At 41.6% G+C, this 18,951-nt stretch overlaps 1 protein-coding gene across 2 annotated transcripts in view; it reads right to left on the bottom strand.

The window, feature by feature from the left end:
* UBA2 (ubiquitin like modifier activating enzyme 2) overlaps window positions 1–18,951 on the bottom strand; it is a 41,302-nt gene that overhangs the window by 5,424 nt on the left and 16,927 nt on the right. For both annotated transcript variants that reach the window (XM_009232405.4, XM_024236964.3), the window contains 7 exons: window positions 13,779–13,878; window positions 12,017–12,183; window positions 9,828–9,921; window positions 9,622–9,734; window positions 5,577–5,732; window positions 3,903–3,999; window positions 400–505 (listed from right to left, as the gene is read on the bottom strand). In XM_009232405.4, coding sequence (XP_009230680.3) covers window positions 400–505; window positions 3,903–3,999; window positions 5,577–5,732; window positions 9,622–9,734; window positions 9,828–9,921; window positions 12,017–12,183; window positions 13,779–13,878 — 833 coding nt within the window. The remainder of the gene's footprint in view (window positions 1–399; window positions 506–3,902; window positions 4,000–5,576; window positions 5,733–9,621; window positions 9,735–9,827; window positions 9,922–12,016; window positions 12,184–13,778; window positions 13,879–18,951) is intronic.

Genomic DNA, 18,951 nt, shown 5'->3' with positions numbered 1-18,951 from the left:
CCGGGTTTTCAAGGGATTCTCCTACCTTAGCCTCCCAAGTAGCTGGGACTACAGGCACCTGCCACTATGCCCGGCTAATTTTTGCATTTTTAGCAGAGACGGGGTTTCACCATGTTGGCCAGGTTGGTCTCGAACTCCTGACCTCAGGTGATCCACCTGCCTCGGCCTCCCAAAGTGCTGGGATTACAGGTATGAGCCACCACACCCCGCCAATTTCTGAATCCTCAAATTTTTCTGTAGGTCAAACATCACGGAACTCAGTGACCAACTCGACCAAATATACTATACAGTTTCAAATGAACAGCAGGGTTTAAGGATAAGAAAACACTTTTCCTCCATTTTGTCTAAAGTTTATATATTCAAATAATTTCTTATAATTAAAATATTAATAGCTCTTACCTATGAAGGATGTTGATCAATAAAGTATAGTCTTGGAGGAAGTCATCTGCTTGAAGCCGGCTGCCATTTCTAATTCCAAATTCTGACAACTTCTTGTGATTATTAGCTAGGAAACGTGAATAATTTAGATACTTCAGTTACATCTTCATAGAGCAGTCAGATTCATTTTTTAAAAAGCTAAACCTCTGTTATGAGCTGAATTGTGTCCCGTTCACCAAAATCCAAAGGTTGAAACCCTAATCCCCAGTATCTCAGAGATCTGATTGTATTTGGAGATAGGACTTTTTAAAGGAATGATTAAATTTAAATGGGGCAAGTAGGGTGGGCTCTAATCTGATCTGACTGATGTCCTTATAGGAGGAGGAAGGCAGGCACAGTGGCTCACATCTATAATCTCAGCACTTTGGGAGGCCAGGGCAGGATTGATTCCTGAAGCCCAGGAGTCACACAGCGAGGCGTGTGATTGCACCACTGCACTCCAGCCTGCTAGGCAACAGAGCAGCAAAAAAAATTTTTAGGACTCTGTCTCCAGTCAATCAATCGATCAATCCCAAAATCTTGACAGAGACATCAGGGATGTGCACCCCTAGAGGAAAGGCTATGTAACACAACAGAAAGGCAGCTATCTGCAAGCACATGAGAGAGGTTTTAAAATAAAACAAACCTGCCAGCACGTTCATCTTGGTCTTCCAGCCTCCAGAACTGTGAGAATGTAAATTTCTGTTGTTTAAGCCACCTGGGTTGTGGTATTTGTTATGGAGGCCCTAGCACCCTAAAACATTAAAACACTGGGAATTCAGTCTTAAAACACTTAACTACCGAAACTACTTCAAGGGGACCAAACTGAGAAATTCTGAAAACTTTTCCCCCATTCAAATCAATTTTTTTTTTTAAGACAGGGTCTCACTGTGTCACGCAGGCCAGAGTGCATCCCAGACTTGAGCAGTCTTCCTACCTCAGCCTCCAGAATAGCTGGGACTACAGGTGTGCACCACCATGCCTAATTTTCTTTCTTTCTTTCTTTTTTTTTTTTTTTGAGACAGAGTCTCACTCTGCTGTCCAGGCTGGAGTGCAGTGGCACCATCTTGGCTCACTGCAACCTCCACCTCCCAGGTTCAGGCGATTCTCCTGCCTTAGCCTCCCAAATAGCTGGGATTAAATGCACCCCCCCACCATGCCTGGCTAATTTTTGTATTTTTAGTAGAGACAGGGTTTCGCCATATTGGCCAAGCTGGTCTCCAACTCCTGACCTCAGGTGATCCACCCACCTCGGCCTCCCAAAGTGCTGGCATTACAGCTACAACACCCGGCCTAATTTTTGTATTTTTACAAGAGATGAGGTTTTGCCATGTTGGCCAGGCTGGTCTCAAACTCCTGGCCTCAAGTGATCTGCCCGCCTCGGCCCCTCAAAGTGCTAGGATTAGAGTTGTGACCCAGTGCACCAAGCCCAATTTTCTATATAATCTCAATTTTCAATCCCCCCCCCTTTTTTTTGGCTTTTTAACATTTATTTCATTGTTTATAAGGAAAATGCTTACAAAGGCCTTCCCTACGTTGACACCCAGAAAATACTAACAGTTTCTCCTAGTTCTTTTCCAGATCTGTTGCTTGCTTTACCATTTTAATCTACCAGGAATGCCCTTGGCATTCTTACCCAGATTTCCACCTCCAAGCGCTTTCACACATCTCCACTGACTGCAAACCTCTTGGAACCATCACATTCAAAAGGAAAACCAGTTAATGTGGGTTCACATTTTGGTGAATTAGCATCACCTGTGAAGTCTTGTGCTCGCCTAACAACGCTGCTAACACTGTAATGCTATTCCTCAATTGGGCTCCAAGTTCTGACTTTGAAAATCTCAAATCTATCACCTGCCTCTGCCTTAGTAAAAATCCCTCAATCCCCTCCTCCCTAACTAGCTCCCTGCTACTCCCCTGTTGAAACCCTGGTGGCAGGTGGCAGTGAAATACTGCCCCTTCCTCTGGAGGGCAGGGGTCAAGGGAGAGGAGGAAGACACACACTGCACATACGACAAGACTTCAACCTCACCACTGCTGCCAACCCCTCAACACCCCAACTTCCAGTGAAACCAAATAATGGGCCACTCCAAGGCAGTTTAGGTTGTTTCACAAGTTCACACCTTTGTAGACAGATGTTCATTCTGTCTAAATGCTCTCTTCTTTGTCCAGGGAGTCCTTACTACTTCAAACACTGACCCAAGAGTACTCCCTCTCCTATTACTTCCCCTCCCTTTCACAAAGCTGAATATACTTTCCTTAGATTCGTACTGTGTACACACTCTTTCTACAGTTTTCCTTGGACTATGCTGAATCCAGCTGTTGACAATCTCCCTTCTCCTTCCAGGTTGCAAGGCGCTTCAAGCCAAGGTCTGTTGTCTTATTCATCCTTGACTTATGAACACCCAAAACTATGCCTGTCATACAGGACTCCACACATATTCTGGTAAGTGCTGTCTCACCCTCCATACCACATGTATTCCGTACAGAAGGGTCACGCTGAAGCCACTGAGATTCCTGGCCAGTTTCCATTTTTAAGCTAGCATTTGAAAGAGCTGGCTACAACTAACGGACAGCAAATAATCACAAACAAACATTTTTTTAAAAGTCAGCTGGCTAGAATGAGGCTTGAATACTCAAGTAGACTCCTAAAATAGAGCACCACACAGCCAAAACATGGCCTCCAATTACACATGACCTAATAGCCCAAACAATTTCTCAACAAGCAACTACAACCAAGAAGAACCCTGACACTAAACCTGAATTTAAAGAAGGCTTAACATCTGAATCGCCATCAGGACCTCACAAAGTATGAATAAATGACCAATGGACAAATAGGTATGAATTAAGTCAATATACAGGGAAAACACAGGGCCTAGAACCTTTGAAAATAACAGTACACTGGCAAAAACTGGGACATGGAAAAACGAGAACAGCAACTCAAGAAATGAGCTGCAAAAGTGACCAAGGAGGTATGGGATCAACGAGTACAGTCTGAAGGAGGAATAACTATGATGCAATCCTTACTATGAAAGCTTCAACAGAATCAAATGTATTGTACCTTGTATAGCAAATGTGTTAGCAAAAGGGATGAACTGCTTGAACTTTTGAAAGGAAAGATCAGAAAGCCAAAACCGGGCACTGAATTTCAATAATCTTTCTGCTACATAGTAGGAACAGGCTACCAAGGCTTCCCCACTCTTGGAGAAAAATCTCCAAATGCCTTAGAACCCTCCCCACTGTGATATGACAGACAGAACAGTCTTCTCATCACAAGGTTAGCTCCCAGGATCCATGATACCGGCAAGGAGGTTCCTTGGAAGTGTGATGACCCCCAGCAATGTCACCTTGAAAGAGCACCTCCATGACCAAACACTGCCACTCTCTGTAATACTGAGTATCACATACAGTAAATGAATCAACTAATGTGCACTCTTCAAGCAGTCTCCTCAATGAGAGGAGTGAATAAATACAATGTATGATACCTTCCGTCTCTCCCTCTTCAGAAGATATTAGGATTGTTCCTTTCCCATCTTCAATTTGGACATCTGGTGCTACCATAGCAAATTTTTCTTTCACTATCTACAAAAAAAAAAAAAAAAAAAAAAAAAAAAAAAAAAAAAAAAAGATTCAAAATATTAACGTAGGTAATTAAAGATCATAAGAAATCCTAGACTTCTATAAAGGCTCTTACTTTCCCCTTCTATTTATTGGAAACCGACGAAGTCACTCTTCAAGATCCCTTAGAGCAAGCAGGAAAGCCATGGGGATTCACCTGAATTCCATCCCCACATCTGACCACTGACGCAGATCAGATCCAACTTCATCCCAACAGGGGACTAGGAACTCCCTGGCTGGCGCTTGCTACTTTGTCTTTCCCTGCAGATTAGGTAGTGAGCTACACACACTTGACATATTTCATTTCAGTCTCTGTGCCAACCCTGTAATGGCAGGGGTTTGATAGATGGAATCATTTCTCATTAACCTGACTCTCAGATAAGTCTCCCCGTTCCCTGCATTTAGAGAAGTGATAATATTCTGTTAAATCCTACCAGCTCCTAAAAAAGAAAGAAGGAAAAAAGAAAGGAGGAACTCTCTATAGGTCTAAGAATCCTACAAATAGAGGAATAACCTTTAAGCTCAAGAATCAAGAGGTACCAAAGATAATTATTTCCTAGAAAAGAAACTGGGGCAACCACCCACTGCTGTACCTGCCACTTCCTTGACCAAAACATAAGCTCAAATCAATCCGTCCTGCCTAACCAGTTTCTGGAAGAAAGGCCATTCCCTATCAGGCAGCACTGCTATTTGAGAAGGGCCACTTCCTCCTCTCTCAAGAGGCGTGTAAATATGTAGCATTATGATGGTCACAACCAGAGAACAATAGGAAGTGATCCCAAAGTGGAAAGTGACACTTTCAGGTCATAAAAAAAGAAAACCTCCCCTAATACACAAATCTAGCCAATTTAACAGGAACTTAAGGACCAGACCATGTCCTAAATCCCCATTTCTTCCCTCACTTCAGCTCCAGAGGTGAATCCAGGTGTGCAAATGCCCTATGTCCTCAGGGACTAACTTACCATACCAGCATCAGGTCATATTAGATAAGTGTGTACCACCACTTAGCCTCAACTCAGACCTCAGAAATAACAAAAGCCCCCTAATTTCCTGGGAGTGGGCACTGTCCAACATGCAGAGAAACCAAAACTCTGCAAGTTACTTATACCCTTTAATACAAAGCTGGTAACTGGGGCTTTGCTCTACTGGAAATGCAAACTTTGCACTGCATGCAAATACTTATCTGCTCACTGCCATAGTGAGGACCATTCAAGGATACCTGTTATTTGTCAAAAAATACAGAATTTACCCACTGCCTGGGAAGCAAAGAGCAAAGAAGTCCTCTGCTTGCTGTGATACTGTGCCCCCACTGTGCTGCAGATTCCAGTCAAATACTCCTACTCCGTTCTGGGAATGTGAGGCACTTATTCTGGAACCACAGACAGAAAAGCCTGCAGGAATCCAGAAGGCAAAATAACCCAGTAAATCACAGCAACACATCTCTGCAGTTGGACCTTTTCAGAGTCACCAGCTAGTGTTTGCTTGTTATCACAGTAATACTGTAAAAGCAAAAGGAAAAGAGACCCAGGCCTTGCACTGACCTTGTCTTGTAAGGTGAGAACAGTCACTTTATGGACATTCAGCCGCACAGTCACCTCTGGCTTGCTGGCACATACGTAACAATTGGGGTTGGGAGGATCCAGTGCACAAGGCACAAGAAGCTTCTTTCTTGGGTTTGGTTGTTTATTCAAAAAAATCTTTGGAGGAGAAATAACAGGCAGAAATCAGAAACGTGTGCTATAATTTTATACACCATACAATCTAAAATCTCGTTTACCAGATATCCAATAAAAAATGACTTAAAAATTCCCTTCCAGATGGCAAAATGGATCAGGAAAATCATGACCTTTTTAGGAGCCTGGTTTTTCAACCTTCTTTTCTAATCAGCTAAAGGCTAGGCTTGCTAGGCTTGCTGAAAAGACATCTCCTTGTATTATATAAGACCACGTTCTTCTGCAACCTAATTTGGCAAGAGTAAGGGCACAGGCATGTTCATCTGTGGTGCCATCATTGTATCACCAGCTGCTGTCCCTCCCTGAGGCTATTCTTATCAACCAAGCAATCTCCTGACAAGACCAACACATTAATTTCTCCAGTTAACAGTAGTGCCTTTCACAGATGTCTAGAATCAACGTCACTGCCTTCCCAAATTTTCTGATTATAACAACATTTATATAATGAGGGAAAAAAATGTATTTCTGGCAGTATGTGTACCTATTTACCATTTCTCTAATACTAAACAAAAAAAAATTAAGAACCAAGGCAAATATACAAATTACACTGAAATTAAGAAAAGCTCCAAGCTCCTGCTTCTACTAAAGTTTAGAAAACACTAGCAAGATCCAACAGAAACAACAAATGTCAGAAGACAAGAAGCTGAGACACAAATCTTTATCTTGTGACTACAATGCAGTGTTGAGTCTGCTAAGAGGAATGAATTCTAAAGGAGTACTCTATGGATTCCCCTGAGAATACAGAACTAAATCCCTCAAGAGACACTAAAGCCCTCCTCTGTAAAATAGCTTCTCCGTACAATGAATACTGGTAGGTGGAAGGGCTAGAAGAAAACTGCCCAGGCCAAGCAGGCTACAGAGGGAGAAAGATTCATTTGATTTTGGGCTTCACCGGGAAGGTAAGTGTGCTAAGGGAAACTGACAATAATAAAAGCAATTGCTACCACTATTAATACCTGGGCTAACATTAATCCAGGCTGGAATTCATTTGCAAATGTAAAGAAATGAAATCCAGATATATCACTATTTTTTTTCTTTTTTTTTTTTTTTCTTTTTTTGAGGCAGAGTTTCGCTCTTGTTGCCCAGGCTGGAGTGTAATGGAGCGATCTCGGCTGAACGCAACTTCCGCCTCCCAGGTTCAAGTGATTCTCCTGCCTCAGCCTCCTGAGTAGCTGGGATTACAAACATGCACCACCATACCCAGCTAATTTTATGTGTGTGTGTATATATATATATATATTTTTTTTTTAATTTTTTTTTTTTTTTTTAGTAGAGACCGGGTTTCTCCACGTTAATCAGGCTAGTCTCGAACTCCCAACCTCAGGTGATCCGCCCACCTCGGCCTCCCAAAGAGCTGGGATTACATGTGTGAGCCATCGTGCCCGGCCAGATATATTACTGCTAATAGTCCAAGAGTGGCATGGAGCTAAGCAGGCAAAGAAACCAGAAGGATGTGATGGGAAATAATAGACACTTTAATAAGTTCAGTAATTAGTACTGTTGGTGAGCTCAAAGGGATACCACAGCTTCAGGCTGCTATAAAGAAAAATTAAAAAATAATTTAAAAACTGGGTATCGGCCAGGAGTGGCAGCTCACTCCTGTAATTCTAGCACTTTGTGAGGCCAAGGCGGGCAGATCACCTGAGGTCAGGAGTTTGCAACCAGCCTGGCTAACATGGTAAAACCCTGTCTCTCCTAAAACTACAAAAGTTAGCCCGGCGTGGTGGTGCCCGCCTGTAATCCCAGCTACTGCAGAGGCTGAGGCAGGAGAATCGCTTCAACTTGGGAGGTGGAGGTTGCAGTGAGCTGAGATCAGGCCACTGCACTCTAGCCTGGGTGACAGAGCAAGACTCCATCTCAAAAAAAAGATACCAAAAAATAAAGTTCTTAGAAATTAAAAATATAACATATACAATAAAAGTTTAAATAGAAAACTAAATCAAGATGGCAGACTGGGCAATCTGATTCTGTTCCTTCAAACTGAAATTTCATGAAAATAACATATTTTAAGAGTGAATTGAGGCTGGGCGCAGCAGCTCACGCCTGAAATCCCAGCACTCTGGGAGGCTGAGGAGGGCGGATCACTTCAGGCCAGGAGTTTGAGACCAACCTGGGCAACATGGTGAAACACTGTCTCTACTAAAAATACAAAAATTAGCCAGATGTGGTGGCATGTGCCAGTAATCCCAGCTACTCAAGAGGATGAGGCAGGAGAATCGCTAGAACCCAGCAGGTGGAGGTTGCAGAAAGCGGAGATCACATCACTGTACTCCAGCCTGGGTGAGAGCAAGATTCCACCTCAAAAAAGAAAAGGAAAAAAAGAGTGCATCGGGCCAGGTGCAGTGGCTCACACCTGTAATCCCAGCACTTTGGGAGGCCAAGGTGGGAGGACTGCTTGAGCCCAGGAATTTAGGACCAACCTGGACAACATAGCAAGACCCCGTCAGTTTTTAAAAAAAAAAAGGTCGGGCGCAGTGGCTCATGCCTGTATGCCTGTAATCCCAGCACTTTGGGAGGCCGAGGTGGGCGGATCATGAGGTCAGGGGTTCGAGACCAGCCTAACCAACATAGTGAAACCCCGTCTCTACTAAAAATACAAAAATGAGCCGGCGTGGTCGCGTGCACCTGTAATCCCAGCTACTCAGGAGGCTGAGACAGGAGAATCGCTTGATCCTGGGAGGCGGAGGTTGCAGTGAGCCAAGATTGTGCCACTGCACTCCAGCCTGGACAACAGAGCTAGACTCCGTCTCAAAAGAAAAAAAAAAGTAAGTGTGCATCAATGACACCGCAAAATAACAGTACCATTGCAAACTAGATATTTTTTGAAATTTCTGAAGGTAAACAGGTCTTTTTATTTCAACAATAAAAAGGAGAACCTAAACAACAGTCAAAGTATTGGCTAGTATTTCCTAGGAAGCCTTCTTGAGCTGGTAAGAAAGCAAAGTGTCTGCAGACACAACATCGAAGGAAGGAATCCAAAGAGAACATCCAAGTAGTATTAGTCTTAAGAGATGCACCTACCCCACCCACCACTAAGGTAGGAACTCTTAAAATAGGAGACCCTTACACAAAGCAAGGACCTGAAAAGACAGGGGCAAAATACTTTCTCCAGAAAAATGATCTTAAACTTGGTGCTTAGTGGAGGGGGAGGAGTATCTTCCCACATAATTCATTGACAATAACATAGGGCACGTGCTGGTTTTTGGTCTGAATACATATGTACTGAAAATCCTAATTTAAAAGTGGTCCTGTATTGGCAGTGCCCCAAGCACCCAAATATAATAACCACAAATGCTCTTTGAAGAAATACATCTACAATGGGTCCCTAAAGAATTACCAGACACAATTCTAATACATATTCAGTTTTTAAAAAAATCATAAACCACACAAGCAAATCACTATGAGAAATAGCAGAAATGACAGTAGACTCACCCATAAAGATCTCAGACATTAACATTATCAAAAACTATAAAATAAAATTGAAAAGAATGACTCAACAGGAGAATGACTGAACAGGGGACTATAAAATGACCAAGCAAATTTTAAAACCCATATAGCACTCTCAGAATTGAAAAACAGTTGAAACATCTTAGTATAAGGACCGCACAATGAATTCTTCCAAGAATTCAGTAAAATTGGAAATGTTAGAAGCAAAAGCAACTTCTTAATTTTCCCTTTTTGTTGCAATTTTCAGGAAGCTTAAACACACACTCACTTGGTAACTAGAAAAATCACTTTTCCATTGCTTTAAACCAATTTTATTGTTTTCATTTTAAAGATTATCTGTTTAATGTACTTTTTATTAATGATTTTTTAAGGGGGGTTGCATAAAAATGCAACCAGAAATACTCACTGTTCTGCACTGGTCTGTTTTTCCTGATAAAATCTTCAATCCTTCCAACACTATCAACCCAGCAATCACTGCATTAGTAGTAGCAATGGCAGGAATAATGTTCCCTGCCATTGCTGGGGAAAAAATAAAACAGGATGAGTATGTTTCACTGTTTAAAAAAACAACTTCAAGGTTTTAGTGATACAACTTTAGTACAAATAACTTACATTTGATATCAAATCTACTCTTCATATTCATACTGAAAATATGCATCCTGAGGTTTGCAGCAGAGGTGACAAAATCCATTGCAGATGGGTCATCCTGCCAATAATTTAAACAATTTAACAAGTTTCTCCACAAATTTACTATTTTGAAGCATTACTTTCAGAACAATACTTTCATGTGTTTATAACACTGTAGACTTTCGACTAGAACAAGAGGGTGCTGAGGGAAAGACCAGTCAGCTAGGACCTCACAGTAGCATGGAGGTGGGTTCTCATCATCAGCTCCTCTGGTCCAGTAATGAGTCTGACAAGAACATCAAGAATCACCAGCTTCTAGGAACTCACTCCAGCCTAAACAAAGGCACCGGAGACTCAGTGTATACACCGGAATCTCAATTCCACTCACTGACAATGGCAACCCCTTCCTGGGTCCATTCATCAGTAATGAGAAGGTTGCTGGACGAACACAGAATCCAGGCCAAAAGAAGGGCAATTTAAGAAAACTGTTTCAGGCTGGGCATGGTGGCTCACGCCTGTAGTCTCAAGCAATTTAGTAGGTTGAGGCAAGCAGACTGCCTGAGCTTAGGAGTTTGTGACCAGCCCAGGCAACGTGGCAAAACCCCATCTCCACCAAAAACACAAAAAAATAGCCAGGCATGGTGGCGCACACCTAAAGTCGTCCCAGGTACTCGGGAGCCTGAGGTGGCGGGATCACTTGAACCCGGGACGCAGAGGCTGCAGTGAGCCAAGATCATGCCACTGCACTCCAGCCTAGGTGACAGAGTGAGACCCTGTCTCAATTAAAAAAAAAAAAAAAGCTGTTTCATTAACACTTCAGAAAAACCTGGATGACTCTTTTTCGCTCCCCTTTGCCAAACTATCTTCATATGCACCACTCTCTCATACATGCTGCTTCTTCAGATAAGGCAATACAATCCAAGTTTTTCCTGTTACTATTTGTATTTTTCCTGAGAATATATCCTAGTCTCTAGATTTCAGCAAGGCTTCCTGCTTTGAACTGAGAAGATATTACCCTGGTCTAAAATTCAGAGGCATCACAGAACAGAAGAAAAAATACTGAGAGCATAGCTCTTTATGTACTTATTGGTTGGCTGTGAATCCTCAGGCAAGTCAAATTCCCTGAGTCAAAATCTCTTAATCTATTAAATAGGGGAAATTATATCCCCATCTCATAAGGTGTGGTGAGGACTAAGAATACTGAATACTCAACACAGTGTCTTCCCTAAGCAGCTGTCTTATCACACTCATTACATGTGGACTTTACTCAAGAGGATAACAATTCCCATTCCAAGGGCTCTTTATTTAGCCTCTGTGCACTAATGAAAACTTCCCAAATCACTAGCATAAAAATAACAATAACAATGAAAATATGAAAAGTTACCCTTTAAATATCACAAAACCCAAGAGACTAATGTTTATAAGAATCCCAAGAATCTAAATATACTAGCTTCATTTTAGTGTATTTAGATGTCTGATTCAACCGAAGTTTCAAAATCTGTACACACAAATTTTTCTTAGGTTTCTAAAATTGGCCTTTATGCCTTAAGACCCATGACTAATCTTTACCACCATAGGAACATACAAACTTTATGAGATAGAACACTTTTAGCCATAGAAAATACTGATTACAATTAAAATTAAGTAAAATTAGTTCATAATATCAAATCCCAAAATATGACGTAACTGCAGAGTACTATTAAATATGATTTTAACTTCTAAGAATAATTACATCTCATTTTTGTATCAAGAGCTCTGTCTTTCAGACCTCTGAAATAGTAATAACTATTTCAATTCAAAGACAATCTTACTATTTTCAAGGGCAAATGAGGCCAATGAAATGTTTTCTCCAAATGATTTTATGACTTCTATGAATACATCTACTCTACACAAGAAACATTTCACTTTAATATATTCACGTTATTTTTCTAGTCAACATAATTATAAACCCTGAACACATCACTAGAATCCCAAATGAAGTTTTATGATATTGCTTGAATTCATGTACAGAAAATTCAGCTCCATACAGCAATTAGAGCTGAAAATATCCAAGCCAAATTCAATATATTTCCTCAAAATCTAAATATTCAAAAAATGACTAGCTTCTATTACATCTCAAGAACTAAAACACACTTTTGACATGTAAGTACTTGCCACACATTGTCAAAACAAACCTTATCCCATATGAGCTCAGCTCCATCCCCCTTTTCTGCTAAATGAACTCTCAAAGTCTCGATGCTCTTTGAAAAAAGACGTGCATAGCTCTTTACATCTAGAACCTGCTGGTCTTTCAGGCCTAACTGGGGTTCATTCTGTTGATCTGATGCATTCGTTTCTTCTCCTACAGAAAAAAAATTTATATTAGAAATTTCACTAATTAACATCATTCCTCTACTGTGCTGTTTAACAAGTTCAATCCCCGACCATTAAGAAATCAAAAATGAAATAAATTCCATTAAAATAATTATCGTGGGGCCAGGAACGGTGGCTCACACCTGTAATCCCAGCACTTTGGGAGGCCGAGGCGGACGGATCATGAGGTCAGGAGATCGAGACCATCCTGGCTAACACGGTGAAACCCCGTCTCTACTAAAAATACAAAAAATACCCAGGCGTGGTAGCGGGTGCCTGTAGTCCCAGCTACTCGGGAGGCTGAGGCAGGAGAATGGCGTGAACCTGGGAGGCGGAGCTTGCAGTGAGCCAAGATCACGCCACTGCACTCCTGCCTGGGCGACAGAGCAAGACTCTGTCTCAAAAAAAAAAAAAAAAAAACTGTTAAAGCTGAGATAGGAAAGGTACAAGACCACCTCAGTACCTCATAGGATTACCGGGAGATTTGAAGATATAATGTAGGTAAGATGATAAATAAGCATTAGGCCCAGCACCTAGTGAGAATGAGAACTGAGTAAGCAGACACTATTAGAGTCATAATTAAATCTGTTTGATAACTGTCCCCGATTATTGAGAACTGCTCCAAAATGATATCCCAAGTCTCCCGGGATCTTTTAAGTTTCTATGGGTGCTATACTGCTGTGCATAAATTAATCCTAATACAGTTCAGATAAAGGAGAGACAAGAAGTGTTAAAGCGGAGTGGGATGAGAAAGCAGCCACTACAATAGTTTTCCTACATTCAAAATTTTAAAATGTGCTGGGCACAGTTGCATACAGTCCCAGCTACTCAGGAGACTGAGGGAAGAGGATGGCTTGAGCCCAGGAGTCCAGGGATGCCTTGCGCTATGACAGCCTGTGAACAGCCACTGCACTCTAATCTGGGCAACATAGCAAGACTATGCCTCAAAAAACTTTTCATTTCTAAACATTAAAAAAATTTTAAATTAAAAATGTGTTTCTAGATTAAATCTTAAAGAGATATTCACAAGGGTACAAAGGTGTACATAAATAGGCTAGGCGCAGTGGCTCATGCCTGTTATCCCAGCTACTCGGGAGGCTAAGGCAGGAGAATCGCTTGAACCCAGGTTGCGGTGAGCTGAGATCATGCCACTGCGCTCCAGCCTTGGCAATAGAGCAAGACACGGTCTCAAAAAAAAAAAAAAAGATATACATAAATATATAGCGATTTCAAAACTTTATTTCAGGGAAAATATGAAAACACTACATGTTAATAAGAGACTAGTTAACTATACTGACTGACAAAAGCAAGTCAAAGCTTATCAATAGTATGATTCCATTTACGCAGCGTATACACAAATGCCTGCATCTGCGTGCATAGGGCGGACCACCAGAACACTCCTGAAAATGTTATTAGTGGCAATTTCTGAAGCGTGGGACTTCAGTGACTTTTGTTCTTTATACTTTTTTGCACTGTTTGAATATATGAAGACATACCATTTTCAAGCAACAACAGGGCTATACACAGACTTTAGGCGAGGATATTTCCAGCCTAGGTGTTCCAAGACTAAAATGTATTCTTTACCTTGACTTTGTACTTCAGCCCAGTCCAACGGAACTGGAGGTTTCCTTTTCCGCCATAGTTTGTCCATTGTCAACAGATACCTGATGTCATCTTTAAAAAGCTTACAAAAGAAAGATAGATCCCATGAACCCTACAATCCCTAATTGATAAGATACAAGAAAATTCCATTGCTGATCTATTATATTACACTATGAAATCTGATTTAAAGATACGCGTCATATACCAGCAGCATAACAATTTTCAAAAGAAAAAACATTTGTAAAAGGAAGTTCTAACACAATCTCTACATTGAAAACAGTGAAATGCAGAAGTGCTCTGAGGAATGCAGGGTAAGGGAACCCTGAACTGCTGACTGCCCCTGCCTTCCTAAGTCACCTCTCCAAAAGCTCCCCTAAATTTAGCTCCAAAGATCAGTCTGAAGCACAATCATACAAATAAACATACACATACAAATAAATGTACATTATGCAGTTGTAAATAAATGTACAACTACAGACAATCACTGAGCCTAGGGATGCCAGTCAGCAATGCCTCCAAGCTCATGGGGACATGCAAATAAAGTATACAGATTTTTAAACTAAAGTGCTTCACAACAGAACTTCTGAACTGTGATATCTTTAAAATGTGCCCTCCCCTCCAAAAACAACCCACAGAAACACGAGCAAAAATAAAATGTAAAAACCCCCAAACACACAATTATTACAAAAACAAAAACATTACAAGTAGACTGAGAAACTATCATATGAAAAGATGTGTTAGAACTTCAAGTGATTTTAATATTTTTTTCTTTTTCCTTATCTGCATTTTCTATTGTTGATTAATTTATTCAACACATTTATTGCTGGTACCAGGTAAGAACAGAAATTTGGCTATGTTTAAAAATCACAGCCATTTCTATCAAAATATACTTAATCCATCAATACTAACTGAGCATCCTTAATCTTTAGAGAATAAGCCAAACATACAAATAATCAGAATACAATTTAGTGTGAATATCACAAAGCCTTGAGTAATATAAGGATTTCTGGCCAGGCGTGGTGGTTCACACCTGTAATCCCAGCACTTCGGGAGACCAAGGCGGGTGGATCACGAAGTCAAGAGATGGAGACCATCCTGGCCAACATGATGAAACCCCATCTCCATTAAAAATAACAAAAATCAGTTGGGCGTCTTGGCGCGTGCCTGTAATCCCAGCTACTCGGGAGGTTGAGGCAGGAGAATCGCTTGAACCCGGGAGGCGGAGAGTGCAGTGAGCTGAGATCGCACCACTGCACTCCAGCCTGGCGACAGAGTGAGACTCCATCTCAAAAAAAAAAAAAAGATTTATATTTTATCTAAGAAATAAGGAAAGAGTCTCCTTGTGACAGCAACATGTAGAATGGGTACAAAGCCAAGGAGATGAATCCACTATGACTTGGGTAACAAATGTGGCTGGAAACATTTTGTAGAGGATCTTGAAGGCTTGAACCAACAGTTTTCTAAGCCTAAGCTCCATCTCTTTCTCTTTTATTCAACTATTACTAAATATCAGGAGCCCCTCAGATTTCTGTACCGAACCATCTTTTCATTCTGTCCTCTGTGGTGTATCATGTCCATTTCCAGTAGTTAACCACATCTATAAACCTAGGAATCCCAACCATATCCCTAGTTGAAACCTCTCTACTTATCTACAAAACCACTTCTCTAATGTTCCAAAAGAATCTCAAATGAGTTCAAAATTGATTATATCACTTTCTCCTACCCTCCCTCAACCCCTATACACACATCTGCCTCCCAGCTCACTTATATCGGAGAACACCACCTCTGTTCTTTGACCTGCCCAGGCTGAAGTGCAATGGTGTGACCATAGCTCACTGAAGTCTCAACCTCTTGGGCTCAAGCGATATTCCTGTCCCAGCCTCCTGAGTAGCTGGGGACTGCAGGCTCAGGCCACCACACCTGGCTTTTTTTTTTTTCTTTTTAGAGATGGGGTCTTGCTATATTGCCCAGGCTGGTCTTGTGCTCCTGGCCTCAAGTGATCCTCCCACCTCGGCCTTCCAAAGTGCTAGGATTACAAGTGTAAGCCACAGTGCCCAGCCAGGTACCATTTTTTATTCCACTGATCTTCACCATATACATCCGAAGTCCTATTGAGTCTACTCCTCCATGCTCCAGTGGGAGTACAGACGGCTGTACTCCAGATTATTCTGGCACTGCACAACTCCAGGGGCACTATCCCAGATTGGTTATAATATGAACATCAGATCCTAGGGTAGTGCGTGCATCCCCTCTATCCCCTTATAGTGATCCTGTAAGACCACCTTTCAATGGATTCCCACTGTCTTGATATAACATCCTTAACAAGGCCTAGAAAGTCTGCTTGATCTGACTCAACTTCTCTCTCCAGTCATCTTTTTCCACTCTCCCCCTTAATGGGATTTATGTCAATTTTCCAACTGATAGTTTCCTTGTACGTACTGTACCCTATTCAGAGAGTTTCCTTGTACATAGTGTACCCTATTCAGAGAGTTTCCTTGTACATACTGTATCCTATTCCGACTCTTATTCTTTCAAGCCTTGGGCTTAAATGTCACCTGCTCTAGAAAGCCTCTTCTGAAGCCTCTCCCTACCAACATCTGAAATGCAGGCCAGGAGATGAGTCCATTAGATGAAACTTATTATTAAAGGGCTGCAAAGCATCTGAACTTAATGTCATTAGGACTCTGAAGCTGAAATTTATTGTTCAATGTTTGACTTCTCATCTAGACTGTGAACTCCCTCTAAAGAGCAAGGACTGTATCTTCTTTCTTGTTCACAACTAAATCCCCTGTACTTAAAGAGGTGTCTGGCACACAGCAGATGTTTAAAATTATCTGCTAAACAACAGATTGGAGATGCACTTCAGATTTTTCTGGCTTTCAAGTCTTGCTCAGATTGGAATGGAAATAAGGATACTGGTTTGGAAGATACTGCTGTTGACTATATCAAAGTTTACTGCATCTTAAGTATAATCAAAATAAAAATCATTATGATGCTTAATACTGAGTGTCAACTTGATTGGATTGAAAGATGCAAAGCACTGGTCTTCGGTCTGTCTGTGAGGGTGTTGCCAAAAGACATTAATACTTGAGTCAGTGGACTGGGAAAAGCAAACCCACTCTTAATCTGGGTGGGCACCATCTAATCAGCTGCCATTGAGGCTAGAATATACAGCAGCCAGAAAAACATGAAAAGACTAGACTGGCCTAGTCTCCCAGCCTACATCTTTCTCCCATGTTACATGCTTCCTGCCCTCAAACATCAGACTCCAAATTCTTCAGTTTTGAGACTCAGACTGGCTCTCCTTGCTCCTCGGCTTGCAGATGGGCCTATTGTTGGGACTTGTGATCGTGTGAATTAATACTCTATCAACTCCCCTTTGTATATATCTATCCTATTAGCTCTGTCCCTCTAGAGAACCCTAATACAATCATGTTTTAGAAAAGGGCTGTAGTGAGGAAATAAATGCAATAGAGATAAGAAAGTCAACCTGTGGGCTGGGCACGACGGCTCACGCCTGTAATCCCAGCACTTTGGGAGGCCAAGGCAGGCAGATCACCTGAGGTCAGGAGTTCGAGACCAGCCTGGCCAATATGGTGAAACCCCCTATCTACTAAAAATACAAAAATTAGCCAGGCATAGTGGTGGGCACCTGTAATCCCAGCTACTCAGGAGGCTGAGGCAGGAGAATAGCCTGAACCAGGAGGCAGAGGTTGCAGCAAGCTGAGATCATGCCACTGCACTCTAGCCTGGGCGACAGAGCAGGATTCTCTCTCAAAAAAAAAAAAAAAAGAAAAAAAAAGTAAACATGTGACATCTGTTACCACTGAGGAAATAAGACGAAATACAAGCTGGGGAGAGCAGTATGTCATTCGATTAAGAGAGCAGAACCTGTGCATGTTGGAAAGCAGACAAAAGAAACCAAGAAAAAAGATCCGAGACACAGGACAGAGACGAAAATCCTGTGTGAAGAATGGAAAGCAAAACGCCACATGCAAAATTCAGCCTTTACCGAAAGTGGCTTCTCTCCAGCAGAAAGAAAAAGATAAAGAGTTTTTGGTTATGTGGAACATTCTCTCAACAGGTAAATTATGTCCAATGGCTTCAAACCTGTTATTATATCCTTAAGGTCATCTGCTTAGTGAGAGTTGCAAGAATACTGAGGCAGTTTGATAAGAGCTGAGAAAGTTTTAAGCTCTGTGATAAACTTGCTAGGGACTAGGCTCAGTGGTTCATGCCTGTAATCCCAGCACTTAGGGAGGCAGAGGCTGGAGGATCACTTGAACCCAGGAGTTTGAGACTTGAAACCGGGAGTATGAGATCTGCCTGGGCAACATGGTGAGACCCCATTCTCCACAAAAAGGAAAAAAGAGTCAAAAAAACCTACACACATACAACTTGCTAGGGAGTCAAGACAGAACAAAAAAACTTTTAAAACTCGGACCTAAGGGTCTAGATGAACAATAATTAGGTAGACCCAATAAAAACAATTTCACAGATTTCTCTAGAAATATTTAACAGGCAAATAGTATATACTACTGATGAAGAGGGATTTCACCAAGAAAAAGGGGCTTATGGGATTCAAGGGCAATTTAGGACACATGTCAGTCAAACTGCTAATAGAAGATATGAGCAGGAAATAAAAGTGAACATGAAGCCAGGAGCGGTGGCTCACGCCTATAATCCCAGCATTTTGGGAAGCCAAGGTGGGCAGATCACTTGCGGTCAGGAGTTCATGACCTGCCTGGCCAACATGGTGAGACCCTGCTTCTACTAAAAATACAAAATTAGCCAGGCATGATGGTACACACCTGTAATCCCAGCTACTTGGGAGGCTGAGGCAGGAAAATCGCTTGAACCCAGGAGGCGGAGGCTGCAGTGAGCCGAGATCGTGCCACTGCACTCCAGCCTGGGCGACAAGAGCGAGACTCCATCTCAAAAAAAAAGATAAGAAGCAGCAGGAAAACGAACGAAGAAGTTCTGTTCTGTAAAAAGTGAGAGAAGGAAAGACAACCAAGAAGGTATACAAGCCACCTCTCATTTTACCTCCTATTTAGATGTTATACTGATAGATTTAGTGTAGATGGTAACATTTTAAAACTTGCATATCCTGACTGCATCAATCATTTTATTAGGACATCACGAGGCATATACA

Source organism: Pongo abelii, chromosome 20 (genome assembly GCF_028885655.2).
Source record: "Pongo abelii isolate AG06213 chromosome 20, NHGRI_mPonAbe1-v2.0_pri, whole genome shotgun sequence".
In the NCBI taxonomy this organism is placed as follows: domain Eukaryota; kingdom Metazoa; phylum Chordata; class Mammalia; order Primates; family Hominidae; genus Pongo; species Pongo abelii.
The sequence above is the reverse complement of the archived record's forward strand: the minus strand, read 5'-3'. Positions and strand labels throughout refer to the sequence as shown.